This window comes from Vanacampus margaritifer, chromosome 5 (genome assembly GCF_051991255.1).
Source record: "Vanacampus margaritifer isolate UIUO_Vmar chromosome 5, RoL_Vmar_1.0, whole genome shotgun sequence".
NCBI classification, from domain to species: domain Eukaryota; kingdom Metazoa; phylum Chordata; class Actinopteri; order Syngnathiformes; family Syngnathidae; genus Vanacampus; species Vanacampus margaritifer.
The window spans coordinates 24,821,668-24,843,210 of record NC_135436.1 but is presented as its reverse complement, the minus strand read 5'-3'; the positions used below and the strand labels follow the sequence as shown (position 1 = coordinate 24,843,210).

The 21,543-nt window shown below is 40.2% G+C and overlaps 4 protein-coding genes across 10 annotated transcripts in view; 2 read left to right on the top strand and 2 right to left on the bottom strand.

The window, feature by feature from the left end:
- Positions 1–766: 766 nt before the first annotated feature.
- nkapd1 (NKAP domain containing 1) lies at positions 767–4,450 on the bottom strand. Of its 2 annotated transcripts, none has more exons than XM_077566679.1 (6): positions 4,324–4,450; positions 4,070–4,147; positions 3,654–3,742; positions 3,445–3,564; positions 2,027–2,080; positions 767–1,136 (listed from the first exon to the last, which is right to left on the bottom strand). In XM_077566679.1, exons 2-6 carry the CDS (start codon positions 4,136–4,138, stop codon positions 827–829), a joined length of 642 nt encoding a protein of 213 aa, XP_077422805.1. In that variant the 5' UTR covers positions 4,139–4,147; positions 4,324–4,450; the 3' UTR covers positions 767–826. The 2 variants fall into 2 exon arrangements, with proteins under 2 accessions (XP_077422805.1, XP_077422804.1); XM_077566678.1 differs by having other exon boundaries at positions 4,302–4,437.
- Positions 4,038–17,616, top strand: dixdc1a (DIX domain containing 1a). 2 transcript variants are annotated; one of them, XM_077566676.1, is made up of 16 exons: positions 4,038–4,165; positions 6,469–6,748; positions 10,963–11,123; positions 12,169–12,314; positions 12,612–12,701; positions 12,939–12,992; positions 13,073–13,123; positions 14,348–14,452; positions 14,543–14,596; positions 14,690–14,776; positions 14,892–14,951; positions 15,028–15,186; positions 15,847–15,913; positions 16,032–16,140; positions 16,347–16,455; positions 17,202–17,616. In XM_077566676.1, exons 2-16 carry the CDS (start codon positions 6,726–6,728, stop codon positions 17,283–17,285), a joined length of 1,359 nt encoding a protein of 452 aa, XP_077422802.1. In that variant the 5' UTR covers positions 4,038–4,165; positions 6,469–6,725; the 3' UTR covers positions 17,286–17,616. The 2 variants fall into 2 exon arrangements, with proteins under 2 accessions (XP_077422802.1, XP_077422803.1); XM_077566677.1 differs by lacking the exon at positions 4,038–4,165 and having other exon boundaries at positions 6,161–6,748; positions 14,693–14,776.
- Positions 17,617–18,205: 589 nt separating this feature from the next.
- Positions 18,206–21,538, bottom strand: pih1d2 (PIH1 domain containing 2). 2 transcript variants are annotated; one of them, XM_077565413.1, is made up of 5 exons: positions 20,972–21,538; positions 19,874–19,994; positions 19,411–19,653; positions 19,025–19,323; positions 18,206–18,952 (listed from the first exon to the last, which is right to left on the bottom strand). In XM_077565413.1, exons 1-5 carry the CDS (start codon positions 21,152–21,154, stop codon positions 18,818–18,820), a joined length of 981 nt encoding a protein of 326 aa, XP_077421539.1. In that variant the 5' UTR covers positions 21,155–21,538; the 3' UTR covers positions 18,206–18,817. The 2 variants fall into 2 exon arrangements, with proteins under 2 accessions (XP_077421539.1, XP_077421540.1); XM_077565414.1 differs by having other exon boundaries at positions 19,025–19,299; positions 20,972–21,532.
- Positions 20,518–21,543, top strand: part of LOC144051863 (cell adhesion molecule 1-like) — a 321,818-nt gene continuing 320,792 nt past the window's right edge. For 3 of the 4 annotated variants that reach the window (XM_077565408.1, XM_077565410.1, XM_077565407.1), the window contains exon 1: positions 20,519–21,189. The gene's annotated coding sequence lies outside the window, so the exon portion shown is untranslated. Of the gene's footprint in view, positions 21,190–21,543 lie in introns of all 4 variants that reach the window. The other variant, XM_077565411.1, reaches the window with a different exon arrangement.

The following is a 21,543-nucleotide window of genomic DNA, read 5'->3' as shown; positions in this document are numbered from 1 at the left end:
ATGAACGCGTTAATTTTGAGTTAAAGTTACTTTAATGCCACAATTTTTTTTTAATGCGCGATTAATAACAGCCACTTACTTGGAAAGCCTGTACTGGGGGAATTCCAATCGCAACGTAGCAGACACAAAATTTAGCAGTAATACATTTTATAATAATGCACATATTTGTGGAGACTGGAGTTTAAAAAAAAAATACTTACTGTTAAAGATTAGATAGCTCTTAATATGAAAAGAAAATGCACTGAGCTGTCTTACAAATAAAATGATGCCATATAGTGGCAGAAAAATGACCAACAAAAATCAATATTACACTTCATAGTACATTTTTTTTTTTTAACTCAATTTTATAAATTACTGTATCAACGACTAAAAGATGCAGCCATATTTCTATTAGTTTAACTTTCTTTTCAACTTTTATGTTAAGAGTATGTCAATTTGGACAAAAATATTTTATTGAACAGATAGAATTTGCGAGTTAATTATTGAAGTCATGGGATTAATGACGATTAAAAAAAAATGTAATCGCCTAATCCCCCCCCTATCGATTATCCTATTGCAGCGGTTATTAACCAGGGTTCAATTGAACCCCAGGGAGTGTGATTTTTTTTCTTTCTTCCTTATAATTATGGGAAAAGAGGGGACAAACCAGCACTCTACACAAGGGAGGATGGGGTGTTGATATAAATATGGATGCTGTATACTCAGTTTTGTTGCTGCCAATAAGATTTGTGTGACATTAAGAAACACCGAGAACATCACAAAAAAAAAAAATGAAAAGGGAGTTTATTTTTCTCCTGTGATCCAGTTCGATATTCCCATGTTAATATCACTCTTGGGAACTTCCATCGGTGCTCTCCTCGCCCGCCACTTTCCAGTCTCTCCTGCGCTTCTTTGAGTCCGAATGTTTGTGCGAGTCGTCGTTTTTCCTTTTGCGCCTCCGTTGGTCCTCATCTTTCCTCTCCCTTTTCCTACTTTTATGGCGACTTTTCGACCTGTTGCTGTCATCGCTGCTGTCTGCCCTCTTCCTCTTCGACTCCTCTTCCTTCTTCTTTTTCTTTTTCTTCTTCTTTTTGGAGCGTTTCGACTTGGATGCTTTACTTTTGTGACCCTCCTTCTTTGCCGTGCTGCTTTTGTCGCTGGGAAGAGAGCACAAGCCAAACAGTTGGCAGCCATTTTGTGTGCAAAGTAAGGCACAATGTCACCACTCAAAACAATAATCACTTTAATTACAGACGGTTTTACGTTAGTTTAACTCTTTGACTGCCAGACGTTTTCAGAAAAGGGATGCCGTGGGTGCCAGCCGATTTAAGCATTTTTGACTGATCTTTCAAGGTCCACAGAAAATTATGTGTTTGTACTATGGAAACACACATACTACCAAATGAAAGATTGGACTCTCATCTTTCATCAGAAAAAAAAGTTTGTTTCTACCTTATTCCGTTTTTCAGTAATCAACAATAGAAAATGGTTAGTTTCACCTCTGTTTTGGGGAGAGAAAAAAAAACGTATTTTAACGTCTTTGGCACTCCTCCATAGGATTTTACTAAACGTTATTTAACGTTTTTGGCAGTCAAAGAGTTAAAAGACTAAAATATAAAAAAAAATGCAGACCCCAATGTGAAAGATGCTATTTGTTTCAAATGAAGCGTTGTTCCTAATATTCTGTCCATCTACAATATCATAAATTCCACTCTGTATGACATGCAATCAGATTCAGATGCAATCAACGCAAATAAACATGGCTTCAATTAATTTCCAGTGGCTATCATAATATAATAATGAAGAGCCTGATGAGTGTTGTTAATATGTCAAAAAAGGGCACTCCTTGTGTTGGTAGCAAACGGAGCGTTATTAATTTTGTGAAAAGAAACCCCGCCGGTGCAATCTCTCAAGTCTTAAAACAAACATGAGCAGGCAAGAGAGGGTGATGGGGAAAAAATGATAAAGTCTATGGTGCGCCTCCTTCTAATTTAGTGTGAATTACACTTTGTCCAATGTCCGTTCATGGCAATAGCGTGTAGTTTACCTGTCACTTTCAAACTGTTCAGGGTACAGCTCCTTGAAGCCACTGTGTCCCCATCTGCAAACAAAAACAACGTTTGCTTCATCTCATGATAATACAGGAATCCACTAACAGTTGTTTTTGTTTTTTTTATATATATAACAATAAAGCCTATAAGAGATAAATGCCCATCAAAAATGAGGTAGAAAGTATATAACATTGCTGTAACATTATGTTAAACATTACCAACGCCAATATAACAAAACAAAAACTGTACGTAAAGTGATTCCATTAAAATGCACTCCAGAGAAAATTGAAATCCAAAATATATATATAACTAAATGTTTAATAACAAACAGCTCTTAAATATTAAATAAATATTAAAGTATTCATTTTGCGTACATTTCGCTTACCACAATTAGTGAGTCTCTTTCGCAGAGAGCTGTCAAAATGTATCCACGTTTGACTTTGACACGGTAAGCAGCAAAAGCAGGATTTCAGAATTGAGTGTACAGTATGTGATTATTATTTTATTTTTTTACAAGATCCTCTTTTTATGTATATATTTTTTTATCTGTACAAATAAACAATACACAAATTATTGCACATACATATTTTAGTCTCATAGGTCAGGTTTATGCTAAAATAAAGGAAAATTAACCATGGATTATTATGAAATATTAATCACTGAAACTTGAATTATTAATATCATATCATGTCACAGCATCACGGGTTCCTTGACACATGGGCACTGTCCGATCTGTTAAAACGTCAGGGCGGAAATAAGCAGTGTCTAGATCACCTCCTCCATTCTGTAGTCACACGCCAAATTTGACCCAGCAATTTTTCGCCGTGCAAAGTCGTACCAGAGCCATTATAGAAGATTTAGTCGCCTTTCCACCTTCTCAATTAGAATTAATTTCATCACAATTGACTGTAGAAGAGTTGTTAAATTGATACAGAGGTTTTTTGTTTGTTTGTTTTTAATGCCGATTCCAATATTCGCTAGAATACAATTCCAGTAACTTCAAAAACACACAATTAATTTTTATTTATTTTTTGGGGAATGAATAGCTAATATGGCCTAATAAATCAGCCGGCCAATTAATCAATCAGGACCTACTTCGCACTCATTATCTTCCGCACAAGGCAAAAAAACATCAAATCAACTTCATCCTCCAATTCTGTAACCCACTTCATATGGAATGCAATTTTCCAGCTTCGGAATTAGTGTCAGCGCAACCTGTGTGATAAGTGTTCAATACTAAATTCTACCTCCCCGTTATATTGAAAGTGATTGTCCCCATTTAATAATTATTTCTCCACCCGATGCTGACAATCTAATTATCTAATTCCGGGATTCCTTGCCACTGTGTGTGAGGTTAATTTGTTGGGTTCTATGTTAAAAGCACAGGAAATAAATGCTGGGTCCGACTGGATACCTGTCTGGATCGTTGTCCTCAAAGTCGTAGAGTTTACGCGTCCAGTAACGAGCCTCTCTATCGTCGTGCTCCGAAGCAGCTCTGGATTGATAGGATAAACGATCGCAGTGCATTTGACCTCTAGAATAATACAAAAAAATAAAGAACAGTCAAAACATTCTGCCATGGTTTCGGTGTCCAAGCGGTTTACAGTGAAGCAGCTCTTATACCTGATTGTTTTGGTGGCACTCATGTGACTGTTGTTGGACATTTGGACCTCCCAGCCCCGCAACTTCCACATCTCAGACTCTTCCTGGATCTGCAGTGAGTGAACAAGGCAATTTAACACGTGGTTCATAAAATGTTTTTCTTTTTCTTTGCCTTTTTGTAGCTTGTAATAGAGAAAACAGATATGTGGTAGAGCTGAGTTCAATCTGACGAATAATAATGATAATAATAATAAAAGAATGGGGTGACAATATGTGCAAATGCCTTCCCGCTCCCTTGCCATTAAGTGTCCAACGGGTGAGTGATTTGACTGCGTTTCTGTTTTCAATAAACAGCAATTAACTTTGTTTGCACAATTAATTTCACGGCATAAATCAAGGTATGAAGAAGACTACTCGTCTGTGCTTTTGTCTCCGACCTTATTGTGAGCATCAGTGTGGCGGATTACATTCCGCAGCAGAGTCTTCCCCAGAGTCTGCTTTGACATGATGATAACCTGACACAGGAACAAAAGGTACGTTTTAATCACACGAGCCGGTTAAAAGAACAGAGACGAAGCGAGCTGTCGTAAAATGTCAAATGTCGTTAGCGATTTACGTAGCTAACACTGTTGACTAAAAACACCCCAAACAACAAATTATGTTACTCACGCGTGTTTTACGACGATGTTACCTGAAAAAAAGCACCATAAACGTGTCTCTTGTGCAAAACGTCAACTTTTATTTGACAAGGGAAAAAAAAGGCTTCGATTAAATTCACATCGCTCGCGGATTTGGCTGACTTCCGTACACGTCATTACGTATGCTTCTGTGAAAGTAAAAGCGTGTCACCTAATGGCTGGACAAAGTGTCAATCGTAATTTGAGCCAATGAGCGTAAAGAAAGGTAACCGCCCGTTTAATGCGCTCCTGTGGTTTAAAGGGAACGCATCCGCCTTATGTCATCTCAATTGTGATTGGTCAGGACACGGGTGCTCTATCCTTTCAATCAGGATTTTGTTTTATTGGAAGATTTGCCCTAATAGATCATAAATAATTTTGTACGTCTTTATTGTACATCTGCATTTCCTAGAATTAATATCGGCACAGTCGAACATGATGAAAATGTAATAATTTGCTCCAGACATGAAGCAGTTGCTTTTCTCCAGATTATCTCAATCAATTACGTTTCACCTTTTCACACGGTCTGTTAATTTTCTACCTAAATTTGGGCCTCAGCCTAATATAATAATTAAGTCACATCAGAAGAAGTAAGAGGAAGTGGATCACTAGCGTTAGCCATCTGCTCACATCTGCGTGCTTTTGTTCTTTCATTTTTCTTTTACTAACATTTCCTCACTTTTGTTTTAAATGATGCCAGCAACCATGCTTAAGTGAGTATAATATTAGAGAGCCTCAAGATAAATGAAAGTGTAAATTAACTTTAACTTCATGGTGCACATTCAATATCAAAGATGTCTCATCTGGTGCCATCTTAAAACTTTCATTGTCATAAAAAAAAAGTTAATTTACAAAGTTAAACACAGTAAATACAACAATAAGGTAAAACTATTATTGGAATCTGCTTAATGAAAAATAAGTATACGTAATTTATATATATATATATATATATATATATATATATATATATATATATATATATATATATATATATATATATATATAGGTCATATTGCTAACCAGATGCATTCTAATGTCAAAATAAGTAACATTTCTGACCCTATGACTTTTTTTTAAGCATAGGAAACCTTTTTCTTTTTCTTTTTTTTATTTACTTTTTATTTCTCTCTGTTTCTTTTTTTTCTTGTAGAGTTGTAGAGGCAAGGTAAGGTAATCTCTCTCTCTGTGGCTTGAAAGTTGACAACATTTAAATCACAACGTATATGTATGGGCACCATGCATGCAATATTCAGCCTGATTGGCTCCATGATGTCCTCTCAGGCCCCTCGTACGGAAAACAATGTAAAAATGATTCAGCTCAGCTTGTCTGTTCTTAATGAGAAATTCATTTCGCTAGTCGCTTTTTTTTTTTTTTTTAACAAAATAGTGTCTGCAGTGTTTGGAAAAGTCATTAAATGTAGCGACCATATCGTTAAATTGGCAATTGCTTTTAAAAACTTGCTCCGCTCTGTTTAACTTTGGTCTAGTTCCTTTCTATTTAACCGGTCATGAATATTTAGGGTAAAAATAGCTCAGAATTTAGGATGCACTTGGTAGTTATTTTTAATTGGTGTTAAGATTAAAGGGGGTCCTTGCGCCCAAAAAGTTTGCGAACCCATGCTTTGGCTAATCTGAAGCCAGCCATATAATTGAAGGCTTCTATAAAAGAATGCCCCCCCCCCCCCCCCAGTAATACTATACTTAGGCTGCATAAATATACCCATCCAGCCGTTGACTTCAGCACACATGTTGTGCTCCAAATATCTTCACCGCATAGATTTCCATGAATCTTTTCAGAAACTATGCAGGGTTGCAAATTCCCTCCTCCTCTCCGCCATGAAAGTGGAGAAGCAGCAGCAAGGAGAGGAGGAACGAAGATGAGAAAGGGGGAGGGGTAAACACACCCAGACGGGAAAGAGCCATGTCTGACAACGTCCTGCACTGACAGAAAAGAAGGAATAACAAAGCCACAGAAAGAGAAAAGAGGGAGGACGAGAGAATACATGCTAATGAGGAGCTGCATCAGTAGTTGGAGACACAAATGTATTGTGTGCGTGTTTGCAATGAGAGGGCAGGCATAGCACAGTGACTGGTGCTGCTGAGCACCAATTTCTCTTCTGTCTGTGATCCCCCCCCCCCCCCACACTTCCCCCCTGCAGCTTGGCACCATCCAGCCAGGCGAGGACGCAAGGAGGCTTTCCAGGGCTTTTTGATTTGGGATTTGTATGAATATGAGAGGATTTGGACCACGTCGCCGCCACAGCCGCCGCTGTTCTTTTCCATAGCGAGTGTGAAACGTGGAAATTCATCCGGTTTGCCTCGCCCCCCCTCCCTGCGTGGCTGTTATGGTCCTGACTGAGAATCGGGGCATCACCCGGACGCGGGGATCCGGCTAACCGCAGCGCCAACTCCAACCATGGGGGCCAAACAGGTGAAATGGTAAGCGCCATTCTTCTTTTGTTTATTACCACCATGCAGGCTGAATGTTAGCATTAGCATCATGAGCATGAACCTGACAGGAAGCAGACACGCATCCTCTTTGTCATCAGTGACGTACTGACGGCGAATCACATCATCCATGTCGCGCAACGAGGCGACGGTGACAACTTAAGCAGGCTGCTTATTGTCTGCCTGTTTGTGACCGTGCGATGGCTGTGGGTGTGTCTCAGTGAGGCCGGATGCTGTTGCCTAGCAACCACCCTCTCTTTTGCCCCATTACCGCCTTCGCTTGCAGTTTGAGAGTGCATGTTGTGATTAGGCCTACAAGATAGATAGATAGCAATATTTCCATTTATCTAAAGAAAGGATAAAGGGACAACAGTCGTTTTGCTATGAATTGATAGCCAATTTTCAGAGAGCTAACGTTAGGTTATGCTATAGCTAGCCGAAGGTTTCACCAAACTTTCTGAAACTGCGAGCGACATTTTGGTTACTGCAAAGGGCTACCAGTTACTTCTGAAATAACACATTTGCTCAAATACTTTAATAATGTTATTGAATGCTATCATTAATTATTCATATTAATGTGAGTAAGACACTGATCATGTTAGTGACATTTTTATTAGGAAAAGTAAATATCAATATACAACACTTTATTACTCTGTTATTTTGCTATAGTGTTTCCACTCACTTCTACAACATTCCTAGAAAATCACAATGTCCCGTTAATGGTGATCCATATTTAAAATAGGCCCGTGGACTACTAATGTGGTCATTGGGGCTACCTGCTGCCTGCCACCCCCAATCTTTAATATGAATATGAGACAGATGTTAACCTATGATATGACACTAGTATGAAAACAGGAGTTCAGAACCATCCCAACAAAAATTGTTGATAGTGTAGGAAATTCAGTCTAATGCCCAACCCAATTCCATACCAAAGTACCACAAAAGTGCTTTCACACTTTTTACCCCATCACACACGCTGATGCTGATCTGCTGCTAATCTCATGTAAATCCTAATCTGAAATTGAAGGTCCCAATTTATCCTCGGTCACGTTTCGCCTCCCCTATTACAAAGCAGCCCGCCATCTTAAAAACAAGTTTGTTTATCGAGCGTCTGCAGCCGCTAGGAGGTGGAGGACTGGAGGAGGCATTTTAGGTGCATGCTGATTGAAGGTATTTTGATAGTGTCATCATGTCATCAGCTCAGACGGAGATTAGGAGGAGGCTGCTTGCTCTGATCCCCTTTGGAGAAACACTCGGGCATAATCACTGCAGCTTCTGATAAGGCACTTACTCACTTGATGGCTTTTTTTGGGAGGGGTAACCTACCGCTTTACTGCGAGAAGTTGACCCAAAATGTAAGGCTGGGACAAAAAATGGCAACATGTAACATTGTATCTCTTTTTGTCTAACGTATTATACAGGTACATTTATTTGTAATTCAAATGGTGCAGCGAAGTAACCTTTAAGGGACAAGAGGTATTTGTAAATGTTGCATCTGAGTTTATAACTCAATAAAAGGATGTGTGTTCCAACTCTACAGAGTCAAATGTGCGCTATATGACAACCTTATGATAAGTATTTATTGGACAGAAGTTGGAAAGTGCATCTCATGCAGCACTTCCACAATGCTTAGCCACCATTGGCTTGGTTATTATTTGTATAAACATGCCCTCAATCAAAATAAATTGAAAATTAAATTATGCCATGTCATGAATAAATGCAATTTACCAAATGGAATATCAAAAAAATGAAGTGTAGTTTTTGTCAATAGTTTGAATAAGACTGTCTGCTCAGTATTTAGCTACATTGCTAATTAGCTATTTGCTTTGTTGTTGTTGTTTTTAGCACAGTTTTGACTGGTAGCATGCACCTTACATTGTTGTGTGTTTATACTTTGCTGCAATGAATGATGAGCTTTCCACAAGAATCATAATTCTCATTCTGATTAACTAACAGTAAGATATCTTAGCATGCTAATGTTAGCATCTGTCCCATTGTACTGGAGTCGAGCTGTTATTACAGGAATTCTGTCTTCAAGTTCAAGGCTTTTTTTCTTCCTGTTTTGAAAAGACCCAAGAATCACTTAAAAATGGTTGCCTGAACTGTTAGCTTCTTTAATTATCATTTTACAATAGCCTCACTTTAGTATGGCATAGTTTGTGCCCATACTATTTATTTACTTATACGCAGCATCACTGTTTATAAAGAAATACCTAGTTTGACTTGATGTATCAGCATTGTTTATTGTAAACTGACCGACTGGGAAGAAACACTAAAGAGCAAGCTGATAAAGATGCATACAAAGTCCGATGCCCATTTTAGAGTGGAAATAATGCGATTAGCTAAGCCACCCGCCCAAAACATAAAAGAAAATCTCTTCAGCTTGAATCTAAATCATGCAACATGTTTTACGCCACTAATGCAATGCCTCTGGATGTTCTGTGGTTTTATCCTACGCTACTCTTAAGCCTGCAGTTTTGTTCCCGCTCTGCTTAGCCTGGGGAGTAAAGAGAGTCTAAAAAAAAAATTCTCCTCTCTTTCCCACAGAGTTGTTTTCACTACACATACGGGGGGTAAAAAGAATCTCCCTGCTAGACAAAATACCACAGTTCATAGTTTACAGTAGCGTCATCTTATTCCTGTCAAAACAAAGCAAAGCGAAGATGACAGCTTGCCTCCCTCGTCCGTCGTGATGCTTTAGATGCTCTCCAAGGCAAGCGGACACAACACAATGGCACATGCACTAAACGCATGACCACCGTCCACTATGAAACTTCAAGGAGCGCCGTGACTCACGAGCTAGGAAAAGTATGTGAAGAATTTCCTGCGTCATGCCTTTCGTAGCGATCATGTTGCAGCCAGTGTCCGTGATATTGTCAAGTCCATAAATTCCATGATGTTGATTGACTTCCAATCCATTCTGTAGGTGGTAAAGTGATTGAATACATTTCAGGGTCAAACTATGTCGACCATAAAACTCATAAAACGAGGATTTAAAATCATGAAAAATCAAGCCGTTGTCTTAACTCTGGAATGTTGTGGGTGTTTCCACCGAGTGCGCTGAAACCACTAGCTCGACTACGACCTGGAAAAATGGATGCTACTTTGTCGAGCATCGTTCTTTCTTTGCCTAAGCATAACTACAGGCTTGAGCTGTGAAACTATATCAGTTTAAAACCTCCTGTGGTCATCCATCCATCCATTATCTATCCGTCCATCTATCCAACCAACCATCTATCCTTCAATCAATCATCCATCCATCATCTGTCCATCCATCCCTCTGTCCATCCATCCATCCATCTATGCTTTCATCTGTCATTCAATCCACCCATCAATCAGTCCGTCCGTCCATCCATCCATCATATGTCCTCCATCCATCCATCCAGCCATCATTCATCCCTCTGTCCGTCCATTCATCAATCCATCCATCCATTATCCATCCATCCGTCCATCTATCCAACCATCCATCTATCCTTCAATCGATCCATCCACCAATCATCTGTACATGCCTTCCATCCATCCATCCATCTGTCCAGCCATCCATCTATGCTTCCATCTGTCATTCAATCCATCCATCAATCAGTCCATCCATCCATCATCTGTCCTCTATCCATCAATCCAGCCATCATTCATCCATCCGGCCGTCCAACCATCCATGCGTTCATCCATCCTTAAATCCATCCATCCATCCATCATCCATCCATTCTCCATCCATCCATCTATCCTTCAATCAATCCATCCATCAAACATCTGTACATGTCTTCCATCCATCCATAATCAATATATCAATCCATCTGTCCGTCCATCCATCCATCCATTCATCAACCATCCATTATCCATCCATCCATCCATCTATCCAACATCTGTCTATCCTTCAATCGATCTATTCATCAATCATCTGTACATGCCTTCCATCCATCCATCCATCATTCAATTATCATCCATCCATCAATCATTGTGGGTCTTTCAAAACTGCAACGAGGCACTCTAAAACAGACATTGTACTTTGAGTATTTTACTGTATTTAAAAAATAGAAACATTTGCAATCACAACCCAGATGGGTTTGATTCATAATTTCCGTGCCCATCCGAGAGCCGTTAAAAACGTATATCAACATTTTATGCACATGGCTCTATTTATGGCCGCTCATCTGGCAGGAGGCGCAAACAGTCACAGTGCTGCCTGCGCTCGCCATCTGTTTCAGCCTCAGCTCAGCCAGCCCTGTGCGCTCACCCAAAGAGGAGTATGTTGTCACCCGCTCCAGCGACACGCCCGGCCAGGAAACCATCCGTGATCAGCCCGAGGAGCAGCGGGCAGGACCAGGCCATGACAAATCCGAGCTGACAGACAAGAAGCTCCTCGCAGGTCGGTTGGCTCCACATCTCGTAATATAGGACATGCAATGGTTAACAGTCTTTCAGTAACAGTGTCAGGGTCACCAAGGCCTTCTCTGCTGGCCTATTATAGGAAGCTCAGAACTACAACCTCAATTTTCATATTTTTCATATTTTTTTCAAATTTGTGTTAATTTATTCCCAACAGTCTGCATTTCGTAACATTATTTTTTCTCTTCCGCTTCCACTGTGTGTATGTGAATGGTATATTTTGTCCAATCAGATTTTCAGCCTGTTGCTATGTCACTTTAATCTGCCCACGGCCTTCAGAATCAGTAGTGCTAATCCATGTAACTTCAATTATATTAGGCATGGGACTATTTCTTGAACCAGATTTGAAATTTGTCCTCACACGACCATCAATGATGCCGGCATTTGTCCATCCTCTGATTGGGTGGTCAGAGCAAGTTTGATTAGCAAAATACATCTTTAGCAATCTGCACACATTAATTAATTTATGTATTATGTAAATGCTAAAATAGGAAATATTAAAAACTCAGACTTTCTAACATGGCACAATGAGACACCGTGGTTTCAAAGAAGAGAAAACAAATCTAATTTAGTCAGCTAGCTAGCTTTGGCTCAAAAAATGTGTTTCCATAGCTTTGCCAACCATATGAACAGAATATCCAAAATGCTAAATTAGCAAATGCTAACACCTGAAAGTTAGTTTTTTTTTGTTTGTTTTCAGGTTAGATGGATTTTTCTTTTCATAAGATAGCTAGCACTCACCTGTAAAACACACTTACCGGTAATATCTTTGCAAACGTTATTAAATGAGAAACCAAAAAATGCTAAATTAGCTAATGATAACAACTGAAAAAGACACTTTGTATGTATTTTATTGGATGGATTTTTTTTTTGATAACTTGCCACAATGAAACAAAATGGTTTCAAAGAAGAAAAACAAATGTGTTTCCAGAGCTTTGCTAACATAATGAACTGAGTGACAAAAACATGCTAAATTAGCTAATACTAAGTTAACAAGTACTCAAGTTGGCACTGTGTGATTTCAGAGGAGGTGTCTCTCTGTGGGTTGTGCCCCTCCCTCGGGTATGATGTGCCAGAGGAAGAGAAGTCCTGGGAGGAGCAGCTGGATGTCCACCAGGAACAGCTGGAGAAGGAAATGCATGAGGCCAGGAGGATGGTGTTCCGCCTCCAGGCAAATAAGCAACTTTTTCAAACGTGTTTTTTGTGGACATTTGTCTATGTTTGTAGGGTTTAACAAATAGTATTCATTTATTTATTTACTCTTCCTTCCACATTCTAAAAACATGTTATTTTCAACTCTAAGTTATTAATTGCTGTGAATGTGAAGTGGGAATATTTGTCTCATTGTGGCCTGTGATTGACTGGCGTGTAGTCCAGTGCCCTCCCTGTGACGATGACCCTGTTAAGCAATATTAAAAAAAATGGAAGGATGTTCGACATAAATGACAATTAGTGTGTTTGTCCACAGGCTTTGCTCCTCAATGGCTCCCTCCCAGAAGACGACCTGGGTGGATCCGTGAGCTTCGGAGACAACCGGGCGAACGGCGAGCAGCAGCTGGTAGCGTGCCCCGTCCCTCACGTTTCTGCTAACCCGTGAAAACGCAGCAGCGGGCCGCCACATTCGCCGCTTCGTGTGAACTCTCAGCCCTTCTTTTGTGTTGATGTTCTGCCGCCGTCGCTCTTGTCTGGAGAGCACTAATTAATCTCACTGATCTCGCGGGCCTCCCTGTCAGCGTCTCCCCATTGTAGCTCTGACATTGTCTAATTAGGATGCTCTTACTGTTTCCCTCTGAAGGTTCTCACACGCAGCCGCCTGGACCAAAGCATGGGGGAGGCCCTTGATCTCAAAGTATGCCGGGTGAATGTAATCAACTTTTTGGCTGCCTTTTTTCTTTTTTTTAAATGTCTCTCTTCATTTGTCTAATTTAGCGGGAACTCCTGAGACACAAGCAGGATGTACGCCATGTTCAGGCCATAAAGGTAAACGAACCTCTGCTCTGAAGATGATGTATTTTAGGGCCCGACCGATTAATCAGCCGACAATTGGCCTTCAAACATCTGCCAAAACAATCGGCCAATTGGGCGATTGTATTTTCCCCTTAAAACGTTATCGAAGAAATCCGAAGTTTCCGACGCTGTCAAAGTACCCTGAAAGCACCATTTTGCTTGTGTAGCATTAGCAACTAGTAAGTGTGTAGTGTATGTTGTTCTGGTTCTGTTGTCCCTAAGCGTCCTTTAAGATGTTTAATGACACCTCAGTTGGAGTTAAAAGTAAAACTAAAAACACAACAAAAATAATTACCACTGTATACATAATACAAAACATGTACCGTTTTCAAAATATCGCTAGCTTAGCACTAATGCTAAAAGCGAAGAAATGATAAAAGATCACATTCAAATGCTAACAGGAAGTTTTTTCCTTCAAATAACAAATATTCACACACAAATGCTGTGGGACCACATACCCACAGGTGATATGACATTACACAAAGGCACAAATTATTCCTAATGTGTGAAAAACGAGTTACTTTTTTTGCAACTTTTCTTTTGTACTTAAATTGCGTAAAACTTGGATGTGCGGCACCACACTGCCCCCAAGTGGCCAAAACGCACAGGAACAGTCAGTATTTGTGCTTACCATTTTTTCAGTTGCTATTATTTTAGTTTATTCTATTTTTATTTCACTTGGTTATTGTTTTATTTTGTATATTTATGTTATATTTAAAGTTGATATTTCAAGGATTCAAAGGCGTTCTTTTCTCAAAATTCAAGGATGCAAACATCCAAAGATTGGATGATTAACACACATTTCCACAGTAAGTCCCAAGACTTGTGAAAATAACACAAGATAAAAATATATAAAAGAAAAGCCGTTGTAAACAAGTAAGAATGGTTTTATTATTGACACAAATCTATACAATAACCTTGTATACTTCATGAAATTTGTTGATAATGTCATACTATGGACTTGTCATTCAAAGCAGAGAATCTTAATAGTGAAAGTTTGTGTGTAAGTGACACCCATTGAAAAGGAATTGGGGGAGGTGTAATGTGATGCATTATATATCTTTTTAAATAATCGTCAGATTAATTGGTTATCTGTATTTTTTTTCCGGCCTCAAAAAATGCATATCGGCCGGGCCCTAATAAATTTGGATGCTGAGTGAATACTGACCTCCTTGTGGTGACCCTTTTGCTTAATAGGATGCCCTGCAGCAGCGGCTGTCCGTGCAGGAGGACGTCGTACTGCAGCTAAAGCAGGAGCTACTGAGGAGCAACATGACCAAAGATCAGCTTGAAGGGGAAAATGTAAGACCAATGATGAATTTTCGAATGACTTGACCCGGTGGACCCATAACGGCAGTCTGAAGATGATATTCTGTGTCACGTATTTTGCAGACGGTGCTCAAAGACAAGCTGAGCGAACGCAACAAATTGCTTGGCGAATATGAGGTCTTGTGTCCTAACATTGACGCTCATAATGCAACCTCAAGGTGTGTTTTGCATATGCATGTCTTTTCCTTTTTTTTTGTTTTGTTGCCATAGCAGCAACTCGGGAGGAAGGACAGGTTGCTGCAGCAGCAAAAGCACGACGAGGCTCAGCACAAAGCACATGACGTTAGCCACAATCGGGTAATGGATTAAAACAACAACAACATGATCTATTTACAATAAATACTCTGCTATTGATTTATGATATTTGGAACCACATTGTACTATTGTAGTATTATTGTCTTCCTTATGATAGTCATTCAGGAGTGAAGCTGGTTACAGCAGCTCTCCTCCAGCATTCCAGCACAGCGCACCCGTAAGTACACATGCGCTTTTCCTATACATTCCCAGCATGTTGCCAGAAACTGCTGAGTCATCATTCAATATCACAGGGTGAGGAGTTGCAGCTGGTAAGAGAGGCCCTGCGTAGTTTACGAGACAACTTTTCCGGCCACGACCCCCAGCATCACACCTTGGACACCCTGGAGCAGGGCGTGTCAAGCCTCATGGACCGCCTGCACTCAGACGCCCAGCGTCGGCAGAACAGAGGGGTAGGCAAAAACACTGTAAAGTGCCTTTGGTGTACTCATCAAGAATTACTTAGTCATCATGAAAATGTTGCAGGGTAATGAGACCAAACCAAACATTTGCACATAAGCTGTTCATACAAGGAAAATAAGTCTACCCTGTCACCCTTTAAGAATTACTCAATAAACTATTTTTTTTTTAATCTCTTCCATGGCAGCTGAAACAGTGGGTAATTGAAGAATGAATACACTTATTTTGTCATTTTCTTCATATTATGGTAGTAGTATGTCCACTCTGTCGTAGTGAAATGTTAAGTTGTCATAAAAACCTTTCAGATATTCTAAATATGTAAACCCTTAAAATCAGCTTTTCTAACCGAATCTCATTGCTAGGTAAAGGTCCATCATGTGTTCAGCCAACATGAACCAAATATCCACTCTGTCATTTTCCACCCTGTCAGCAAGCTCACAAATTTTGTTGTTCGCATGTGGATTGTCTGCTTGCAGATAATTTATAGCAAAAAATAAAGGGAATGTTTTTCTACCAGCAGCATCTACGGTATTTAATACAATGAACATAAAGTTCAATCGAATTATTTTTCTTGCTAAATGGGGAAGTCTTGAATGAACTCAGGACAAGAATGACAGGAGCATTTCCCGTGAATTAACGGAATTGTCTTCCAGGAAGAATTTAAATCGCCCGGCCGCAGAGCCAACTCTTCAGACCGGGATTCATGGCCACCGAGTTCAAGTGAGGCACACTAAAATTTGTCATCATTTTTTTCTGTTTGATCATTTCTGCTGTGTCGGACGTTAATGGCTTAAAAGCCTTTTTTGTTGTTGTATGCTTTTTGTTGTTTCATTTACAGAAATGGCACACTCTCACAGCAGCCCGGGTTTGGATGCTGCCGTGTCCACTAAAGTGCTTTACTTCACCGATCGCTCCCTCACCCCCTTTCTCATCAATATACCCAAAAGGTGGGGAGGGGGAAATAAGAAAAAAAAAACAATATATATATATATATATATATATATATATATATATATATATATATATATATATATATATATATATATATATATATATATATATATATATATATATATATATATATATATATATATATATATATATATATTGAATGAATTCTAGTCAGCTAGTGTTTGACGGTGTGTCCTCACAGGCTGGGCGAGGTGACGCTGCGAGACTTCAAGGCCGCCGTGGACCGGCAAGGCAGCTTCAGATATCACTTCAAAGCGCTCGATCCGGAATTTGGCACCGTGAAAGAAGAGGTAGGAGGGAAACTAAACCGCCGGAAATAAAACAAGGAAGTAATAGAGCAATGTGCTAATAATAGCGTTTCATGGTTCATCCGAGTTGAAGTCTTTGGTTTCTTTAATTACACAGTTCATCCCAGTGCTTCTCCTTTTCCACATCTTTTTATGCTGCAATTTCATGTCACACCATAGTGACAATGTGTTTTGTTTTCCACTGATCATCCTTGAGATGTTTTTAATCTTAACTCATTGACTGCCAGACGTTTTCAGAAAAGGGATGCCGTGGGTGCCAGCCGATTTAAGCATTTTGACTGATCTTTCAAGGTCCACAGAAAATTATGTATTTGGACTATGGAAACACACAAACTACCAAATGAAAGATTGGACTCTCATCTTTCATCAGAAAAAAAAGTTTGTTTCTACCTTATTCCGTTTTTGAGTAATCAACAATAGAAAATGGTTAGTTTCACCTCTGTTTTGAAACAAACGTCTTTTAACGTCTTTGGCACTCCTCCATAGGATTTTACTAAACGTTATTTAACGTTTTTGGCAGTCAAAGAGTTAACTGGACCTCCAATGCAAATACCTGTGTAAGTGTATATAGCTATAGGTCCCATAGCTGATTGTACATGACAGATCACAAACCAAGCATGAAGTCAAAAGAATTGACTGGAAACCTTGGAGACACAGATCTGGGAAACGGTACGGAATTTTGAGGGAAAAAAAATGAATTCATGGTAATCCACCAATTTCTTTTGCAGGTATTCCAGGATGGCGCAGTGGTGCCTGGCTGGGAAGGGAAGATTGTAGCGTGGGTGGAGGAAGACCATGGGGAGAGGAGGTAGACGCCCAAAAAAAAAAAAAAAAAAATCAGTTTATGTTCACTGGAGCAGAACTTGACTGAAAACTCTCGGGACCAATGGACTGGAATAAAGTGTGGAAATGTTTCATGTCAAGGAATGCTCGCTGGACACTGTTTACACCTCATAAACATGGACAAGAAATCAATTAATTTGATAGTAATGGTCCATAATAAATAGAATTACAATAACTGTAGTATTGATAGAAGACGGATGGATGTTCACTGCCATTTTCCACAAGTTCCAGATTGCCAAATAGTGGATGTTTGCCACTCTTCACTTTCCAACAGTGTTTTAATAAACATTAATTATCGCATGGATCATTTTGCTGTCAATTATTCCGGAGATGGACGGTAATGGCGGGGCCCGGTAGCAACAGCTCTGAGCCATTACACCTACGCTCCATTAACAAACAAAGCCCGCTAATTGCTTAATAGAGAGGCATGTTTGCGGCAGTCACTCAGCCCAAAAAACGGCAAAATAACAATTAAGGTTGTGGAAACCTGTCAGTCCCTTTTAATATTTACTCCCCCCCTTTCTTAGTATTGGATTTTATTTACAGGATTCTATTATAGCCCAGAGGAGGAATACTGGGAATATATTTTGTGTGTGTAGAACAGATTAGATATTTTGGGAACACTTACAAAATGTGTTTTTAACCATACTTCCAGAATGTTTTCAGGTGTCTTTGACATGGCGGATGCTAAACTACATGTTCGTTCATTCTGACAAAATATGGGCGTTGTGTGTAAAAGTAGTATGGGGCAAAATGAAATTTGAAGGAATTGAATTGCAAGGGTTAGTGGAAAAGGCAAACACTCAAATTACTATATGACCGAAAAAAACCCGTCTTTAATATTATGGTTTACGCCAAGACTCATAAAAAACAAGATCCTTTTTTTTTTGTCTTGCAGCAGTTTTATTACTTTGCATGCGACTCCAATCTCTGCCCTTTCTGAAGTTTACAAGCAAGATGAATAAAAAAAAGGGGGGGAAAAAGCACTCAGGTTTTAACATTATGAGTTACAGAAGCTAAAATACAACATGAACAACAGAAAGGGCATGATTCCGCATATAGAAAAGAAATGTGGCTCTCCAATAGTTTTGGGTCCTACAACTGCATAAAAGCCATATTTATTTATTTATTTATTATTTAATTCACCCAGAGCACATGGCAATTGGATGTACTGTATCTAGACATGTAACAATGCCTTTCAAACTTGGGACTGCACACCCAAAAAACACTAGTGCACAGCTTTGAGTCATATTGGTGAGTCTGGTTAGCCAATCAGCTTCCCCATCTGTTTGTGCCCATTTCTGCACATCAACAACAAATACTCGCCTCACGCCACTGCGTTGTCAACTTCATCTTTAACCAAGCAATCAAGGGTGTGCCGCTTCTAAGAAGCTAACACCGTTAGCTTAAGCTAACATGTGCCTCGACCCAACTGTAATAATTTTCTGTCCGAGAAGTTACCTTTTTCAGTGTTTCACTTTGGCTTTCCAGTTCGGGGATGTCACAAAATATCCGCGGTTACCGTAAGCCTTCGACTCCGCTTGTTAAAGATGGCAACGGCGCTGTTTTCATTTACAGCTTTTGGGAAGTCCAGAAGCAAGTAGTAGATGTCTTCCACCTCTAACAAGACGTCATCCTGCGCAGAAAAACAACATTTGAATGATATCGTTCACAAGCAGTCCCTGCTGGATGAGTAATCAGGCCTAACCTTGGACATCTTGAGCTGCCACTCCGACATGGAGCTAATCTTGGGCAGCTCCACGGTCAGCTCCAGCTTGGAAGGAAATCCCTCGGCGTGGGCCTTCACCTCAAGTCGATACTCGGGCTTCTCGGGCCGCTCGAACGTGGTGGAGGAGATTACCTCGATCAAGCCCTTCTTGCGAACGGCGGGCCGACAGACGATATCAGCCGACGGCCCCGTGTCGTCTTTGGCCAGCCGCAGAGAGTTGATCTGCTGCAGGAGGGAGTCCGGGCTCTGACTGGCTGTAAATAAGAGTGTCCTGATTGCTATCGATGACGGTGGGAAGTGAAAGATGAGCTCGGACACCAAAAAGGCCTGCAGCGGCTTGTCAGGATGCTGACTTATTACCGTACCTGCATCTGACTGACTGCCTGCGGTCAGCCGCTGCTGCTGGAAGCCGAGGCGGCGGCGCAAATCCTCCGGGGCGTTTTTGGGGCAAAAGCTAACAATATTATACTGGTGAGATAACTTGAGCACGTGCTGCTGCTGGGCGAAGCTCAGAGCCAACATGTAGACTTGGTCCATCCCGGCCTGGTCTTTCTTACAACCCTGCAGCACTTCGGGGTTAAACGCTATGTCCAGCACGGTGTAAGCACCTGGAAAATCATACACATGCGGATGTGGATGTTGCATCACCTATACTTACATACTTATACACAATACACAAACAATCAAAATGACACCTGAAGAATTCAAAATAATCAAGTAAATGGACAATAACCGTAAACTAATGCCTAACTAATTATAGCCATAATTTTAAGGCTGTGTGTATGCAAAGTAATCTCTTCTTCACAGTTTTGTTTTTAGAGCTCTGACCTTCATCTGTATGTGCTTCCAGGCTTCCAGCATACACAGGTAATGGCTTGCTGGGATCCTGGGATGCGGGTATACGCAGCCAGCTGCATATGTTAATGTACAGCGAACCTCCATCGGGTTCCTGGTGGAGGCACAGAGAGAGACCATTTTGAACTGTAAAGAAAACTAAATACAAACTGAAGGAACATGGCACAATTTAAAGTGACCAGCCCTTATTATTAGAACTTGCTTTTATTATAAACAGGAGGCTGAATATTTGGCGATCATCCATAGAATACATTTATATTTTCCATTGTATCACGTGGGAACATTGGACATCTATCTACCTGAGCAGCTACTTAATTTTGCTATATGTGAGCACAGCCATCCATTTTCTTTAACATGTGTCCTCTTAAGGGACAATCTCCCCCTTGCTTGCACAAGTGTTCTCCAGGTAGGATGGATGGATCACTTTAGTGCTGTTTGAATGTGCAATGAGCATAGTCTCCAGAGGTTGGCAGTCTCTCACCAACGGACTCCTGTTTTGAGTGACAAAACTTTAAAAAAACAAAAAAAAAAAACAATCACATCTCAACTGTTTTCTGAAGCTGAGCTGTGATTGGTTGTTACCTTAGCAACTGTGATGTCATTTTCAGTCGACGGCAAGTGGAAAAATGGCCGCCTGCTGCGATAGATAAAAATGGGTGGATTTTGCTGCTTTAGTCATATTTCACACAAGTAATATTAATCAGAATGCCCTGTTTGGATTAGCGCAGGCACATATAACATATTATTGTAACGAAAATGTTGGGAGGAAACTATGAGCCCTCAAGGTCTCAGATTATTTTTCTTGAGAGGCGTACTATCTCTCTTGGAAGCAATTTACCTCCCGTAACATCTTGTTTTCGACCGACACGACTACACACATTCAAATTATGGTATTAGCGAAGAAGGCTAAAATCGTTATTTGAGCCAGTGACCTACCTGACATGAAAAGTGTTTCTTCTAGTGTTGCCATTGTAAAAACGTTGGCGGGCGTGCGTGTGACGTCATCGTTAAACGCTTGTTGGCAATCGCGAATGAGATACACCTGCGCCGTCAGCGCGGGTCAAAACTTACCAACATCTCAGTGCGTATACACGAGTCGAGCTGAGGTGGAGCGTTGTACTCCATGCCAGATTTCATCTGTTTCTCCACGAAGCTCCGGTAACCTTCGGGGTCGTTCTGGCAAAGGTCGTCCAACATGGACCACAGCTGGTTGACCTGTTGGAAAACATCTCCAGGGCCGCCGCCGGACGACATTTATAACCCAAACGCCAGTGATACTTGTTCGAAAGGTACGTTTCCCAGTAGAAATTATAAACACTATTCCCTCATAAATTACGCCAATTGTCTATTATCACACACTTTTTTTTTTTTTAAACAGCAGCAATCGCTGTAAAGCCACGTACGTTAACAGCGAGCGTCAGGTCCTTAAGTGTGAAGCTAATGCTAACTCTCCCGTTAGCAAAACAAAAGTAATTTAAATTGGCATGCAAAAAACAAACAGTCCCCGTTTGCTAATTCACACCAATACAGGCCTAAGAACCCTTGTTATAATTAAAAATAACACCAACTAACCCCATTTACGAGTTTGTGTCCTAACTAGTGGAAGCATTACATGCGGAGTCCGGCTGTGTTGTCGGTTGTTA

What these genes read in the sequence shown, in the direction of transcription:
- dixdc1a (XM_077566676.1), top strand. Translation starts at nt 6,726, where the DNA reads ATGGGGGCCAAACAGGTGAAATG. An exon ending in GGGGCCAAACAGGTGAAATG is followed by an intron (nt 6,749 to 10,962) that starts GTAAGCGCCATT and finishes CATCTGTTTCAG; the next exon opens with CCTCAGCTCAGCCAGCCCTG. An exon ending in AGACAAGAAGCTCCTCGCAG is followed by an intron (nt 11,124 to 12,168) that starts GTCGGTTGGCTC and finishes GTGTGATTTCAG; the next exon opens with AGGAGGTGTCTCTCTGTGGG.
- nkapd1 (XM_077566679.1), bottom strand. Translation starts at nt 4,138, where the DNA reads ATGTCAAAGCAGACTCTGGGGAAGACTCTGCTGCGGAATGTAATCCGC. An exon ending in GAGGACAACGATCCAGACAG is followed by an intron (nt 2,081 to 3,444) that starts GTATCCAGTCGG and finishes TTTTGTTTGCAG; the next exon opens with ATGGGGACACAGTGGCTTCA. An exon ending in GAACAGTTTGAAAGTGACAG is followed by an intron (nt 1,137 to 2,026) that starts GTAAACTACACG and finishes CTCTCTTCCCAG; the next exon opens with CGACAAAAGCAGCACGGCAA.
- pih1d2 (XM_077565413.1), bottom strand. Translation starts at nt 21,154, where the DNA reads ATGTCGTCCGGCGGCGGCCCTGGAGATGTTTTCCAACAGGTCAACCAG. An exon ending in GTATACGCACTGAGATGTTG is followed by an intron (nt 19,995 to 20,971) that starts GTAAGTTTTGAC and finishes TGCCTCCACCAG; the next exon opens with GAACCCGATGGAGGTTCGCT. An exon ending in AGGCAGTCAGTCAGATGCAG is followed by an intron (nt 19,324 to 19,410) that starts GTACGGTAATAA and finishes CGTCATCGATAG; the next exon opens with CAATCAGGACACTCTTATTT.